Genomic DNA, 15,338 nt, shown 5'->3' with positions numbered 1-15,338 from the left:
CCACTCAGGAAAAAGGTAGATTTATTCGAAGTTTGCATCCGAGCGGACACATTACTTACCAATAGTGATTGGGGCTCCTAACAGACTCAGAGAAATCCAGTGGCCAGGGTCTAATGCCTGACCTCTTTCCTAATTTTTTTGATTTTGCCAGTTGTATCACCTAGCTTTCGATACAAATAGCCTGATATTCACGCTTGTCACACTTAACCTGCTCGAGCTAACTCCTCATAAACTGTATCCACTCTCCACTGTCTTGCAGCATCAGCGGCGACAGGCAAAATACATGTAGTATCAAATGGATAACAGCCTTCGTAGGTGTGAATTAGGAACGCGTAGTAACTAAACACCTACAAACAAACACCAACAAAACATCAAACAGCTACATTCCGCTTAACTTTGGTTATGTTATAAAAAATGTTAAGTCACTTTCTAATTTAAGTGTTTTTGGTATGAGCTCTGATCTATTGATAGTTTATTCTCGGCTGTTATTCGGTCAATTTCGTGAAATTTGGATGTATAATGAACCTAAAAGGATGTCCCGAATTTTCGATTTTTGCTTTACTTCTTGATATATAGTCTCTACTTTGAAAACCTCGCTCAAAAGCGCTACTTTGAAGTTAAAAGGATGGCTAAGAAATAACGAGGTGTTGAAATAAAAATTTCAGACACGTTTTTTTCAGATCAACATGTATACGTCACGTGCCGATAAGATAGAAGCGTGTTTGTTAAAATGCGTCGTCAAACGTATGTTGTAATATGTCTCGGCACGAAAGAATAAGCTCCAACTCTGTTCAATTATAAAATTAGATTAAATATCCGAAATCAGTGTTTATTAAGCTTTAAGAAAATTTTTTTTTCTTTTTTTTTTACAGGTATAGCGCGCATTATATCTCGGTTGCAATGAAAACGCTGATTTTCATTCTTTATTTATAGTGGCCCTCAAAGTAACTTGCGCGCATTCAAGTTAATCAGCTAAGACGTAGATAAGATTGTTTTTCATTATTTCGATCTACAAAAGATGAGGCAAGTTCTATTAATTAAGTTAAACAGAATTAAGAACGCACAAAGGCTACGTGCGTTATGTATATTACTCCCTTGTTGTAATTACAGCTTGTTTCACTTCTATATTTAGCTACGAACGCAACTGCCTTATTCCAACCAAAGAAAGGCCAAAAAATGTTAGAAAATAACCAATGTTTACCGCTTTTAGAAGTTGGCTCTCTCTAGAGCTCAACATGTTATGCTGGATTTCGCACCCAATATCTCAGTTTGAATGAAAACAGAGATTTTCCTTCGTTCTTTCATAGTGACCTTTTTAAGTAATTTTAAGATAATCAGCCACGAAGTAGATAGAATTATTCTCCATTATCTTGAGTTACAAAAAATGAGGCAAGTTCTATGAATTAAGTTATAAAAAAAAAAAAAAAACTGAGAACGCACTAAGGCTACGCGCGCTTTTTATATTGTATATTATTCCCTTCCTGTAATTTCAGCTTGGTTTATTTTTACATTTAGATACAAAAGCACATGCCTCATTTCAACCAATTAAAGGAAAGACATTTTAGAAAACAACAATTCTTTTCCGCTTTTAGCAGTAAAACTATCTCTGAAGATGAAGATCTTATGTTGGATTTCGCACCCAAATGTTGGTTGAAAAAAAATCCATATATTGAAGAATCACTTTTTATCATGAACGTGACTTTACTTTTGATGACCGATTTATCCTAAGGCGTGCAGTAAATAATTTATAACGCCGATTCACTTTAAATGTTCATGCTTTGGGTCGCAGAAACAAATGTGTGCAGTAGTCCTCTTATGGTTGTTAAACTAGGGCGCAAAACCTTAATGTTGAGTCGTTTAACTAACTATAAAGTGTTAAGGTACGAAAAGTCTGTCTCTTTACGAACGTGACTTTATTTTTGATAACTGATTTATCCTAAGGCGTGCAGTAAATGATTTGTTATGCTGATTTACTTAAATTATTAATGCTCTGTGTTGCAGAAACAAATGTGTCCAGTAGTCTTCTTTTGGTTGTTAAATCGGGGGCGCACGATCTTGATCTCAAGTCGCTTAAGTAACTAAAAGCGTTAATGTACGAAAAGTATGCCACTGCCTATCACATCAGTCATATTTTTTAAATGTATTTTAAAAAGTGAAGTCTCTTTTTCACTGTACTTCCCTTCAGTTTTGCGTTTGTGTTTTTGGTAGGATGGTTTCATTGCTGGGCTGTTGCAGATGAAGGTGATCAAATTGTTATTATCTTATTGGCTACATCGTAAACTCAATATTTTTTCTGGTTCAGGCATTAAATTTCACCCACTTTTGAGTGCAATGAAGATCTTTTATCGAGGGCACAGGAGTACGGGAAAATATTTCTAGCCTGTACCTCTTAGGTAAAGTGTTCAAAATCGTTGCCAATGATAATACGAGTTCTCTTAAGAGATAGTTGATCCTTTTTAAGGAGAGCAACGATAAAAGTGACACTTGCTAAGCTGTCAATCCTAATGCATCTGTAGAATATTGGTACAGCGCTGCTCTAGTATCGCAGAGGTCAGTGGTTTGAATCCCGCACAGGCTTGATTTTTTTCAGGTCTGATTTTCGCTATTGAATAAATAGCGCTGTCTACTGCAAGGATCGTGCATCATACGTATCTAATACCGCAGTTCAAAATATATGAACTTCATATATTTATTGTATCTGAACATCAAACAGCTTTACAATGTACACACTTACCTAATGTTGTCTCTTAATTTCAACAAGAAACAAATAACAACAGCAATAGTAGTAATTACTACCATGTATGCGTGGCTTGCTGGTAAAGGGTTAATAATTGGAGTAGTTTTTCTCGAATTCATCCGAGATTCACCTACTCTCTTCTCTTCTGGAATATCAAATTAAGGCATCCAAAACCACTGTGTATTTTTCTGGATCAACATTATCTCTAAAACCAGCTGATAAATTTAAATGTTTATGGAAAAATTCAAGGAAAGCAAGCTACAGCAGCCAAAATAAAAAAATTCTTAGTTGAACCCATAACTTTTCTTTAGTGAATTTTTTATTCACGGTCTGCGATGGAAATAAGTTAACTGTAATTTGAAGACTTGAGAATTTAAAAGGTTCCGAGCCAAGATGATATATATATCAACATATTTTTCAAATTTTGGGTCTTGTTATCTCTTTTTCATGTCAATCAGTTGTACGAGACCCTTTATTCCACATTTGAACGGTGCAAATTTGACATGAAAGGGAAACGGGAAGCTAGATTAGCGAGCGAGATCAGGATAGGCCAGAAGTTTCTCGTCAAAATGATCAAAATAGCAGGATTTACTCGGGTGTAAATGATGGGGCTTCTGGTTTTCTTACTCTCCTGACTCGATGGCTGAAAAATCAGTTAATTGTAGTTAAATTTACATCTCGCCTGAACTTGTTCTTTAAGATCTCGGTTACACAGGATACGTCGATTCCATCTTACACAGAAACCAAGCAAATATTCATGTATTAGATTACCGCATGTGGCTTCTCTCTTTAAATTTGTTCAACGTCGATAATTAAGAATTTTCCAATGGTGTTGTACTGTTTCAACTTCCAATAAAGTTAACACCTGCATCAACGATCTCACTCAGTTAATGATATGTTTTAGAAATGGCGGTCATGGAAAGTTTCTTCTTCTTCCTATTACAAGGACTCGCCATCCTTTTTGCTAAAGAAGACTTGACGCATTCTCGGTCAGCGTTATTCGCCACTAAGGAGAGCAAGCGCCTTGATGGTCATGCTGTGAAACAGTTTCGATCTTCCACTCAAATATCATGCAGTCTTTCATGCCTCAAAAACTCCTGGTGTACTTCAACAAACTTCGAAGAACCATCCGAAAAGGACGATAAAGGAACTTGTGAACTGAACAAGCATGGGATCCTCGACGGAAATGCCCAGTTTTATGATCAAAAAGGCTTCACTTTCTCTATGATGCTCAAGGTATAGTTTTGTTATTGCTTTTTCCCTTGTTTTTGTTTTTTTTTTGTTTTCGTTTCTTTGTTGTTTTTTTTTTTTTTCTTTCCTTAACACGTACAAGAAGAAAGAAGTTGTTATTTTCAATTGTAAAGGAGCATCGCAATTTCATGTATATTGGTTTGAAATTTCCATGGTTTATCGATTGGTTACATACATGCGAACAACTGCAGTTGAACAAGAAGAGTTCTACTCTATTTTGTTAATTAAATATGTCTGTTAAACGACAATACATGTCTGCCTTTTTAGGGATGTCTCATGACAGGCTGTCGTAATGGTGGATCTTGTTTGTTTCACGAGAAGAACCAAACGTTTTCATGTTCCTGCATACATCCGTGGACTGGAGATGACTGTCAAATTAATGGTACGATTGCATTTATTATATTTATTTCTTTTATTTTTTTTGTAAAACCTGCAGAACACGCCGAAGTAATATAAGTGCTCAAAGGAGCCGAACATGTAAATAGCCACTCCTCAAGCAAAATCCAGCTGGCTGGCGCATCTTAGAATAAGACAGAAATCTTTCACTCTCTGGACAAAAAATGAAATAACAACAGCTTTTGAAAAAACTTCATAACGGGAATTGAAACCGGAATCGGTTTTAAATACAGACTATTTTGTTCCCCTTAAGTCATGATCCAAAAGTTCATGAATATGCTGTCGGCACTAAGTATAAAATACGAGAAAAATAGCTTTTAATGAGGCAAATATACACCCGTGAAAAATTATAGCCAGCGCGCTTGATGATTCCGCCGCTTCACCAGTGTTTTTGATGGTGGCTACATTATCACCCCTCTGCATACCGTTCCTCTGACTATTGCAAAAACGTATTTGCTAGAATATTTTTTACTTGATTCGTCTTGAAAACTGTGCAAACTTACACAATCTGACGGAGGAAAACGCAAGATTCAAGCTGTCTGTGATCATAATCTAGCATGAGAGAATGTTAATATTCATTCCTCAAATACGATACTGCCTCCCGTGGTCGCTACAGGGATCTTTTTTTAATTTCAAAACAAGATTTCAAGAATTAAACTTAGTAAGTCACTTCAACGGATCGGCTTATTTCTTTTGTTATGTTTTGTTTTCTCACACGCGCAAATTTCGGTAAGGGGAGGTGTATTATATTTTTTGTTTTCAATTTTCATCCCACAGGAGAGGGGTTATAAACGTAGATGAGAGGACATTGTAATTGTTGCATAATCAGAAATTTACGCCGCCATTTACATTTTATCAAAATAGAATCGTTGTTGCTACCAAAAGGCAAGTCTTTTCGTTGCCGCTTACAGCAATGATTACAAACGCTCGATCGGAAGGAGAGGTTTGAACTTAGGAAGAACCAACAAAAATAGAAGCTTACAAAATGCAGAAATATAAAACTGAAAGGCGGCTAAAGCGAACGCGATGAACATAATAACTAGGATGTTAGATTGTATCGGCGCTGTAGGCCGCGAAAAGGCAACTCTAAACCAGATGTTCTCTTAAGACAAGATGTTCTCTCGATGAAATCAACGATGAAACAAAAAAGCTAGAATATTAAAAACACTTATTTTATACCGAACGCGGGAAAGAAAGACTAAACGTATTCTCGAAGGAACGCTAATGAACTGCAAAAAAATGGGGAGAATGCTAAAATTCTACAATCGTTGCTAATTAGTGTACATTGTAGTGTGACTGTAATATATGCAGAATGCTAGCAAGTATAAAACTCGTACATTTTGGCCCTACATTTTATTACTTGGATTAGTGTGTGCGTGAATAAAGAACTTTTTTTTTTTTTCAGAACCGAGTAGTTAACAGTAATAGTCAATAGTTGAAAAAGTGCTATGGTATGCAAAGCATACTCTTCGAACTCAGAGAGTAAAATTCGTAGAGCGAGCATGTGCTGTCGTGTTGTGTTGTTGTGATAAAGGATAGGCAGCCATTGAAGATAAAAAGCGATGGGAAGGAAACTATTATTACACATTATTACACTGGCGACGAGGATTCATTGAGCCCGTGGTTGTTAAATACCGCTTTAATTCTGCCGTTTGATCCCATGACGATCAAAATTCTCTCGCTCACCAATGGCAAAAGTGGTTCAAAAGCTTCAAAATATTATCCGACACAGCTGGCTGCAAAAGCAACAGACAACGCCAATTGTTTCTATTTACTGTCCCCGCGGCATCTAATATTCAAGACGCCTTCTGCGCGTTCTCCGATGCATGAACTGATTAACTTGAAAACGGCCGCACTCTGTCGGCTCAAATTTTGCCAAGAAACATAAGAAAGGCGAGACCATCGCACAAGTCGTTACAATGTATCGGATTGTAACGATGTGCCCATCCAGAAAGTCGTAGAATAAGATTAAGCTGTCCATGTATTGTTATTAAAAACAAGAAAAAGATGGGCAATTTTTTATCTACGTGGTTGTACCCTCAGATGCGAATGCTTTCATCCAGCTGTAAAGTGAAAATGTTTAAAAAACGGAAATAAATCGAAGTAGAGAGATTAGAAAAGTGGTTATTTCAGTACTAGGGGTGCTCTTAAAGAAACTGGAAAATGCATCAAGAAGAAATTTGTTAGGTGTGAAAATTCTCGTAGCTAGAAGGCACAAAAAAGTGGCTTCAAAGCCGTGATACTGGAATTAAATGATACTATACTCCACTGAGGCGAACTTTAATGTTGTTGTTGGATTTATTCTACAGTCGCCAACTCATGTGGTGAAGTGGCTCAGATAATAGATAGGGAGCAGTTACTGGATGGTGAATACTGGCTAAAAATTGGGAATGTGGAATTACAGGTAAGCAGTGAAAGTAGACAAAGGGTAAAGCACGAATTGAATTTGTACCAGTATTGCAGGTGAAGGTTAAAATAACCAAGCCTTTAAATCCCACCTATGCTTGGCGATACAAACAAATTAAACTGCAATGTTCTTTCTTTAATAGGTTTACTGCCACATGGCTGACAACAACCAAGACTGGACTCTTATCGCTCGATTCTCAAACAGCGATGGCAAGAATTGGATGCGCGACGATGGGAGATGGTGGTATGACCAGCCAACTGCTACTGGAACAACAAATAACCCATCCATAAACAACGATATGATCTCACCAGCATTTTGGTTGGTCAGCGGTAGAGAAATAAAGATCACGCGCAGTGATGACCCCAGCCACACTCCTCTGTTACAGACCACAGGTAACTGTTTGGATGGTCAAACATTCCGATCTAAAATCACAAGTTATGGCGACTTTAGAAATGGTAAAGTCTGGGCCAGTGATCAGTGTCTGGGAAATTGTACGATTCAATATGGCGGACAGTACAAGTCAACAGACGGGTTTCAACAGGCTGAGTGCAGTGGAAGCATTCAAAGCGCCAACGGGATTGGCTTCTGGTGTGCCTGGGGTACTGGTGATGGATCAGTGATGATGATTGGTGGAGGAGGAAGTAGCTGTGCACGTGCTGATCATGGGATTGGAATCACAGAAACTGACATTGCTTCTTTTGATCTCAAAGGAAGCCCTGGACATGAATCTGAATATGACTTTGGTTATAGTGCTCAAGAAGGAGACGCTCCAGCACAGTCCTACTCGTTGAACTTATGGATCCGTTAAAAAAAATCAGGCCTTTCATTTTTCAAACTTAGTTCTGAACTGAATAACTTTGTGGAGGATGAAATTATTCATTTAATGTCACATTGTAATCCAAGTTAGAGGAGCAGTTTAAAATGGTCAGTAACAATCAAGAAATTCATTGCCATTATAACTTTTCGATAAAATCGAATTCAGTAGAATTACTTTAAGTCAGACTTACAACTCAGCGATATTTCAAGGAAAAAGGAAGTACTAGTTGACGATTGTTTATTGATGTCAGAGATAAAATATGCAAGATATGTAATAATCAGTCATTTCATCAAGAATTTCTGAAACTATATCGCGCACTTCGTGTTTTATTAGATTGGTAGAAATAATTAAATTACAAGATGAATAAATAAACGATGTGATAAATAAATAAAACGCTTTCAAATGAAGAAAAGAGGTTCGTTGATGTATAGTATCCACCAACAGTTTAAAAAATGTATATATAGTCTACTTACTATATTCAAGTTTTGAAAGAAAGTGTCAACCGTGGTAATAGGAGAATACAGGCCATTGATTAACTGAACCTTAGATGGTTCAGCACACCAAGAGGAGACCTGGGACTAAAATCTAGACCATCAATGAGACAACTAAACAATAGTGTAAGTCTCTGACTACAGCATCTTGCTTTACTTTGCTAACATAGTCATAAATATTCTTGGGTAGGAGGTACTTCTTAATTATTGACTAATGGGGATTTGCCCCTGAATGTAATCGCATTTTCACTACCTCCTTGACTAAAATATGAAGTTGCAATTTTAATAGAGTTACTTGAATGGAATCGCACTACTTATCATACTGGGCTTACCTGGAAGACACGGCAAGCAAGGCATCAGGGGAGACAAAGGACTGGAGGGAGAAAAAGGCGAAAAAGGTTTTCGAGCCGATTTTTCTATCAATTAAGACTATTTTTCATTAAAAAGCCAATTCAGATTGAGTTTATCAATTCTTTGTTTGTTTGGTTTTCAAATTTTCAACTAATATGTGCGTCTGGCTCCCGTGAAATGGTAGGACAGAAAGGAGAACCAGGAAAAAGTGTCTCCTTGCCGGAGGTGACCATATCACCTGAGACTTAAACAGTAACTGAGAACCAGATTGCTAGATTCTACTGCTTGGCCAGAGGGCATCAAAACCCTGTGGTAGCTTGGAGTATAGTCGATGGTCTCCCTGCGGTTGAGCGCGTGAAAATAAAACAAAATGGCCTCCTAGAAGTTTTAAAGTGGAGTGTCAATGACTCTGGGGAATAGGCTTAGCCACAATTTGCTCGGCAACTTTTCGGCAACTTTTCGGAAACGTTTCGGCAACTTTTTGGCAAGTTTTGAGATTTTCGGCAACTTGTTAGAATTTTGGCAACTTTTAGAATTTTCGGCAACTTTGGGCTTTTTGAGGTTCTTTGAAGCCACTTTCTTCACGTGTTGAGCCACTTTGGTCAGTTTTCGATAAACATTTATTCAATTTATTCTAAAATACAATAATCAGGGCTCCCCATGGGTTGATTTTTGTGATACCTTATCACGAGGTCAGCGGTATCGCGTTGCACGTTTCTCAAGATGGCGGACAATTACAGTGACTATTTGTTGATCCAGTGAAATGGAAAAAACCTCTGATATAATCATTGGACTTTGACAAATAAAGTTTTGATAAGAAGCAATGTGCGAGTTTTAATCTTTGACACCCAAAAAAGTACAAAAAGGAGAACATTTTGGCAACTTTTCGGCAACTTTTTGGAAATTCAGCAACTTTTCGGCAACTTTTTGAAAAAATTTACAACTTTTTGGCAACTTTTAGACACTTTTATCGGCAACTTTTTTTGGATTCATCGGCAACTTGTGGCTAGGCCTACAAAGCGGGGAATACATGTGTTTGACAGTTAGTTTTCTGCGGAAGAAAAGGAAGACTACAAAGCTTTTCGTTGAAGGTGGGGTCACTTTTATGCTTTACAGTCCATCGAAAGAGTGACATTCGACAAGGTGGCCGCTTAATACAGGTTCTGCTGCATGCTGTCCATTTTGTTTTCTGAGGGGTGCGACGATATCCTACATTGTTAAGTTAACAATTATGTAACTCGAAATAGCTGTAATCCAACCCGCCTATAGGGGTGCGTTCACTTTCTTTGATTTGAATAGAGTTGAATCAATACACGTACCGCTTGGCGTTCATTATTACCCCTATTCTATCTGTCTTCTGTACGGCTAAGCTACGAAGAACGTGACAGGGGGAAGGGGCTGTGAAATTTTTCCTCCATCTCAAGTTGTTTTCTGTTTCCATTTCAAATATTGATTCTACAGTTACTGTCACGCGCAAAGGAGACGAGAATGAGGAAAAGACTCAGTTGATCTCTGTATACGAAACTAACCAAAATGTGGCAAATGGTATTATGATATTCACTGAATATGAGTGCACTGCAAAGGTTATGACAAGTACCTCAAATGATCCAGTTTTCATTCTTGTTCAAATAAGTTTAATTTCAGGATCTATGTGCCCCAGGGATTTTGAAAGTTCTCTTGATCTCATCGAGAGTGGCCAAAATTACAAATGCTTAAGAATTATAGCTATTGTTTTTGCTGTTATTTTATTAATATTATTATTATTATTATTATTATTATTAATATTATTATTATTATTATCGTTATTAGTATAATTGATACTGTTACTATTATTATTACAGGTATGTTCTGAAAAAGAAAAAAAACACTATTTAACAAATTTAAGGTGAACTTTACGTGAAACACTTCAATGGGCTTAAAAAATTTATTTTTTGTTTTTCCCTTCCTCCCCTTCTTATCTTAACAGTTGCGCCACAAGTGATCAAAGTACCAGATCTTTTTCTTTCCCATTCGAGGAAGGCACCGTGGCAGAAATAACTTGTGAAGCCCTCACTAACCCTTCGTCTGTCATCACATGGAAACGCATACTCGTGGCATTGCCAAAAGGTCGTTATTCTGTCATAACGGCACTTTAAGAATCCGAGACTTCTCCTAGACAGATTCCAGGCTGTACGTTTGTACTGTTACGAACAAACCTGGATCCGTTTAAGCGACGATAGTGGCCCCGTTCGCCGATTGCATAGTATGTCGGGTAACAAAACTAAGCCCGGCAAGGGTAGCCGGCGGCCTGCAGGGACCAGGGGAGCTAACTGGTTTGTTTGTCGACTGCAGGCCGCTGGCTACTCTCACAACGGTTATTTTTGTTACCCGGCATACTATGCGATCGGCGAACGGGGCCACGATCGTTTCAACGTGACTAATTCGAAATTAGAAAGCCTATCGAACTGGAGAGAAAAGCATCGCTAAAGAAAGACTGTGGAAGGAATTGGGAATCGAGTGAATGGAAATGGAACTGCAACATCTCTGCTTGATTTTCTGGAGGAATCGAGACTGGTTGTAATCTTTTGGCGGAATTATTCGGACATGTCCAAAATGGGTTTCCGGCCTTGTCTTCATTTAAGCAGTTGAACACCAAAATATCGCTAACTCGCCGAAAACGCTTCAAAATGGCCTGAGACGCTGGTAATAATCAAAGAATACAACAAGGCCATAAGGTAAGTCCATTTTATTTCAAAACAAGACATTCTTTCTCTCTTTTAAGGCAAACCGATAACATCCCATACAAACCTTTATACGTATGATGCACGATCCTCGCAGTAGATAGCGCTATTTATGCAATAGCGAAAATCAAACCTGAAAAAGATCAGGCCTGTACGGGACTCGAACCACTGACCTCTGCGATACTAGTGCAGCGCTCTACCAATTGAGCTAACAAGCCAACTGGGAGCAGGCCGTTAAGTTGATTCGTAATAAACCCGTGAAAGTGATAAATGAGATACAATGAATATTGGAAGTTCATATATTTTGAACTGCGGTATTGGATACGTATGATGCACGATCCTCGCAGTAGATAGCGCTATTTATACAATAGCGAAAATCAGATCTGAAAAAAATCAGGCCTGTACGGGACTCGAACCACTGATCTCTGCGATACTAGTGCAGCGCTCTACCAATTGAGCTAACAAGCCAACTGGGAACAGACCGTTCATTTGATTCGTAATAAACCCGTGAAGGTGATAAATGAGATACAATGAATATATGAAGTTCATATATTTTGAATTGCGGTATTAGATACGTATGATGCTCGATCCTCGCAGTAGATAGCACTATTTATGCAACAGCGAAAATCAGACCTGAAAAAAACCAGGCCTGTACGGGACTCGAACCAATGACCTCACGCAATTTACTGAAATAATAAAAAAATACACAACCTTTCCTCGATGCTACTAAGTATAAGTCCCTGATCACCTTATGTCCTTATTTTTATTCTTTATTTTCCCTTCCAAATACCCATTACTACGTTAATCGTTAATCAACTAAAACTTCAGATGTAAACAAGAAAACGCACAAATGCTACGTCTATAGATCATAACCTGCCAAACACTGAGCTTGTTTTTAATGTTTTAAGGAGAACACCTTGCTTCATTCCATCAATATCAGTGTAAAGCGAGAAACATTTTAGAAAGTGACGATTGCATGTAATCGTTTTTTCGTCAACAACATTTAGTAGAGGTTATTTGAAAGAAGAGAAAGTAGAGAATTGACTGCCTCAAAGATGTTCTTATGTGTATCTTAATCATGTTTCGTATGATGCACGATCCTCGCAGTAGATAGCGCTATTTAAGCAATAGCGAAAATCAGACCTTCTAATGATCTTCTAATGGTCGTTGAATTAGGACCCACACAGCGATCTTCAGTCGTGCAACTAACTAAAACAGTCAGCGCACGAATAGTCTGTCAGCATAAGAGATATTTCAGTCGTATGTAATGTATTTTAAAAGGAAAAGCTCCATTTTTTCGCTGCTTCCGTATGTTTTTGTGTCTGTGTTTTTAGTGGAATGGTTACTTGGCTGGGCTGTAGCAGACAAAGGTGAGTTAATTATCATTCTCTCCTAAGTTGTATCATAAACTCAACATTTTGCTGGTATACCATTCAAACAATTCACCTAAAATATTTTTTTTTCTCCTTTTTTTGGTTCTTGGTATCCCCACGGTATTCTCTTTCAACTATTCCAGAATCGAATGCAGTAAAGATCATCTTCTTCCCGGAGTAAGGGAAAAAAAGTCCCAACCTGTGTCTTGTTTGAAGCGTTCAAAATTATTACCAAGACACGCATTAACTTTTTATCACAATACAGGGGATTACCATGCGATATGTTTTATCCCCTTATAGAAAGAGCAATTATAAAGAAACTGTTTCACCGAATAATAGTAAAATAAAAGAGGAAAAAAGAAAAGGAAAAACAGGTAGAGGAGTATAAGGTGAAAATTTTCGATTATACATTCATCTGTTTCAAAAGTTGCATGTTCTTAAAGTTTTACAACTGTTTCGTCCGAACAAAGGGACAGAAGATATGAAGGAAATCAATTTCTACTGAAAATAAAGTGAGGAGTATTTAAGAACACTTATAAAGTTAAGTCATTCACGACGATGAAACTGTTTCATTCCTTTTGCTGAACTGTTGTCACTGACAAGTTCTCATCATGAAGAGTCGAAACAATATCTTTTCTAAGTGGAAATTGCTAACACTAACTGGTCCAATTTCCAAAGCACGTCAGATTTTGGACGTTGTCAGTTTACAAGACAACCGAGAAAATCAAATTTGGTGTGGTGAAAAAAGTTTATTTTTAGATATGTTATTGAATTTGAAATCTTGAAAAATTTTATAAAACATTTTTTTAAAAAAATATATCTCTCTCTCTAACTAATCAATAATAAAGTTATAATTCAGATACAATTAAATATATGAACTTCATATGAACTGCGGTATTAGATATGTATGATGCACGATCCTCGCAGTAGATAGCGCTATTCAAGCAATAGCGAAAATCAGACCTGAAAAAAATCTACTGCGAGGATCGTGCTTCATACGTATCTAATGGCGCAGTTCAAAATATATGAACTTCATATATTTAATTGTATCTGATTTATCACTTTTACGGGTTTATTACGAATCAACTTAACGGCCTGCTCCCAGTTGGCTTGTTAGCTCAATTGGTAGAGCGCTGCACTAGTATCGCAGAGGTCAGTGGTTTGAATCCCGTACAGGCCTGGTTTTTTTCAGGTCTGATTTTCGCTATTGCTTAAATAGCGCTATCTACTGCGAGGATCGTACATCATACGTAAAGTTATCACTAAGAGTGGACTCCCTGTTTATTGCTCTCTGAACTGATAGACAACTTGCAGCCCGGGTATATTTACATTTACGACAGGTTATCAATTGATATGTGATCTGTTATGCCAAGTATACAAAAAGCCCCTATAATGATTTTATCATATCATTTTACAGTCTGCAAATTACTTACAGTTTGCTATAAAATTACTTAATTCAAGAGCAAGGGAACTGATCAGATTCCGGCCACATGGGGATGATGGTAGCATACAACTTCAAATGATCTTATAATTAAGACTTCCCAAAAACTCAAGGAGTTGTTTCCATGTACTAGTGATAATAGTTTTTGTAACACGTGTTTTAGAATTCTGATGATATATTGAGCATGAGTAGAAACTTGTAATAAATTTTTTCATTTCTTTTTTCATTTCTGGAAACAAAAGTGTACTGGCTGAAGGAAAACTTCTCAGCCGAGGCGCATATGAAACAATGGTTTAATTTATGTCAACTTTGAGCTTCACAAGTCTTTCTTCCTCAACATCACTACTATTGGTTTGGACCATGTTGTTGAAGGCAGCGAATGTGGATTTGCTTGTGTCAATATCCCTTCATGTTTCTCTTTTAACCTGGCTGTATTTCATGAGATCACTGGCAAAGTTCTGTGTGAATTGCTTCCATTGGACATCTACAACAACTCAGACAAGCTCATCCCCAGTCAGGGTCATCATCACTATATATAGTATCGCTGTAAGTTGTTGTTCACTCTGCTTCTTTTAAAAGGAAAAAGATAGGGACTACATACGATTGCATGCGTGTGGAGTGGAGTTCTAGCAGAAATAGGGTGAGTGTTATTTGATCTTAACACGTATAAAGGTTTTTCTATATTAGCGAACTTCTAATAGATACTGACTCTACTTGTAAAGACGGCTCCTGATGATAATTACTATGAATAGGGACCTGGGTTGGTCGAGCGGATGCCACATCTTCCGCGTTTCTTTCTCACTGTTATGTTTTCTTTAGTCTCAGACTATCAGTTGGCCTTGTCAGAACAATGGGAAATACACTGCACAGTACGAGAAGAACAGTTACATCCGTATTTGCGCGAAAGGATATACTGGGGAATATTGTGAAACAGGTGAGATACAATTTTAGTGTACTTTTACTGCTTCAAACTTAACTGACGGTGTGATTTACTTCCATAGCCAGAGACTTGTTCAAAGCTGAGTTGTTCACCGCTTTCCTGCCGTTATCGTATATTTCTCAGATATTGTCGAGTGCAGTGGTTCTCTCTGGCCCTGTGACGTCAATGCAAACTGGCAGAACACTTATGGCTCCTTCAGTTGTTCCTGTAAGAGCGGATTCTTTGGAAATGGAAAAACATGTATGGTTAAAGCTTATTTGTTCTTAATCTGTTAGTCACGTTCACACTACTTAGAGTCAGTTTAATAGCTAAACTGTAACTATTTTTCTCTCAACGAGTTTTGAATACTCAATGATCTCATCTTTTAGAATTAGACTTTCGTCTACAATTAATATACTTCCTTTGTGGTCACCA

At 37.5% G+C, this 15,338-nt stretch overlaps 1 protein-coding gene and 1 pseudogene across 1 annotated transcript; both read left to right on the top strand.

Annotated features, from left to right (window-relative positions):
* Positions 1–3,563: 3,563 nt before the first annotated feature.
* On the top strand, positions 3,564–8,020 carry LOC111319706 (uncharacterized). Its single transcript, XM_088748062.1, has 4 exons — positions 3,564–3,973; positions 4,256–4,370; positions 6,694–6,788; positions 6,934–8,020. The coding sequence occupies exons 1-4, from the start codon at positions 3,644–3,646 to the stop codon at positions 7,597–7,599; spliced, it is 1,206 nt and encodes a 401-aa protein (XP_088604188.1). The 5' UTR covers positions 3,564–3,643; the 3' UTR covers positions 7,600–8,020.
* Positions 8,021–8,627: 607 nt separating this feature from the next.
* On the top strand, positions 8,628–10,659 carry LOC148740020 (peroxidasin homolog; annotated as a pseudogene).
* Positions 10,660–15,338: the final 4,679 nt, after the last annotated feature.

Source organism: Stylophora pistillata, chromosome 2 (genome assembly GCF_964205215.1).
Source record: "Stylophora pistillata chromosome 2, jaStyPist1.2, whole genome shotgun sequence".
NCBI classification, from domain to species: domain Eukaryota; kingdom Metazoa; phylum Cnidaria; class Anthozoa; order Scleractinia; family Pocilloporidae; genus Stylophora; species Stylophora pistillata.
This window is presented reverse-complemented; position numbering and strand designations above follow the sequence as displayed.

Bases quoted from the DNA above. Each gene is read 5' to 3' on its own strand.
- LOC111319706 (XM_088748062.1), top strand. From the start codon at position 3,644: ATGGCGGTCATGGAAAGTTTCTTCTTCTTCCTATTACAAGGACTCGCC. The intron at 3,974-4,255 runs GTATAGTTTTGT...CTGCCTTTTTAG, and splicing joins CTTTCTCTATGATGCTCAAG to GGATGTCTCATGACAGGCTG. The intron at 4,371-6,693 runs GTACGATTGCAT...TTTATTCTACAG, and splicing joins AGATGACTGTCAAATTAATG to TCGCCAACTCATGTGGTGAA.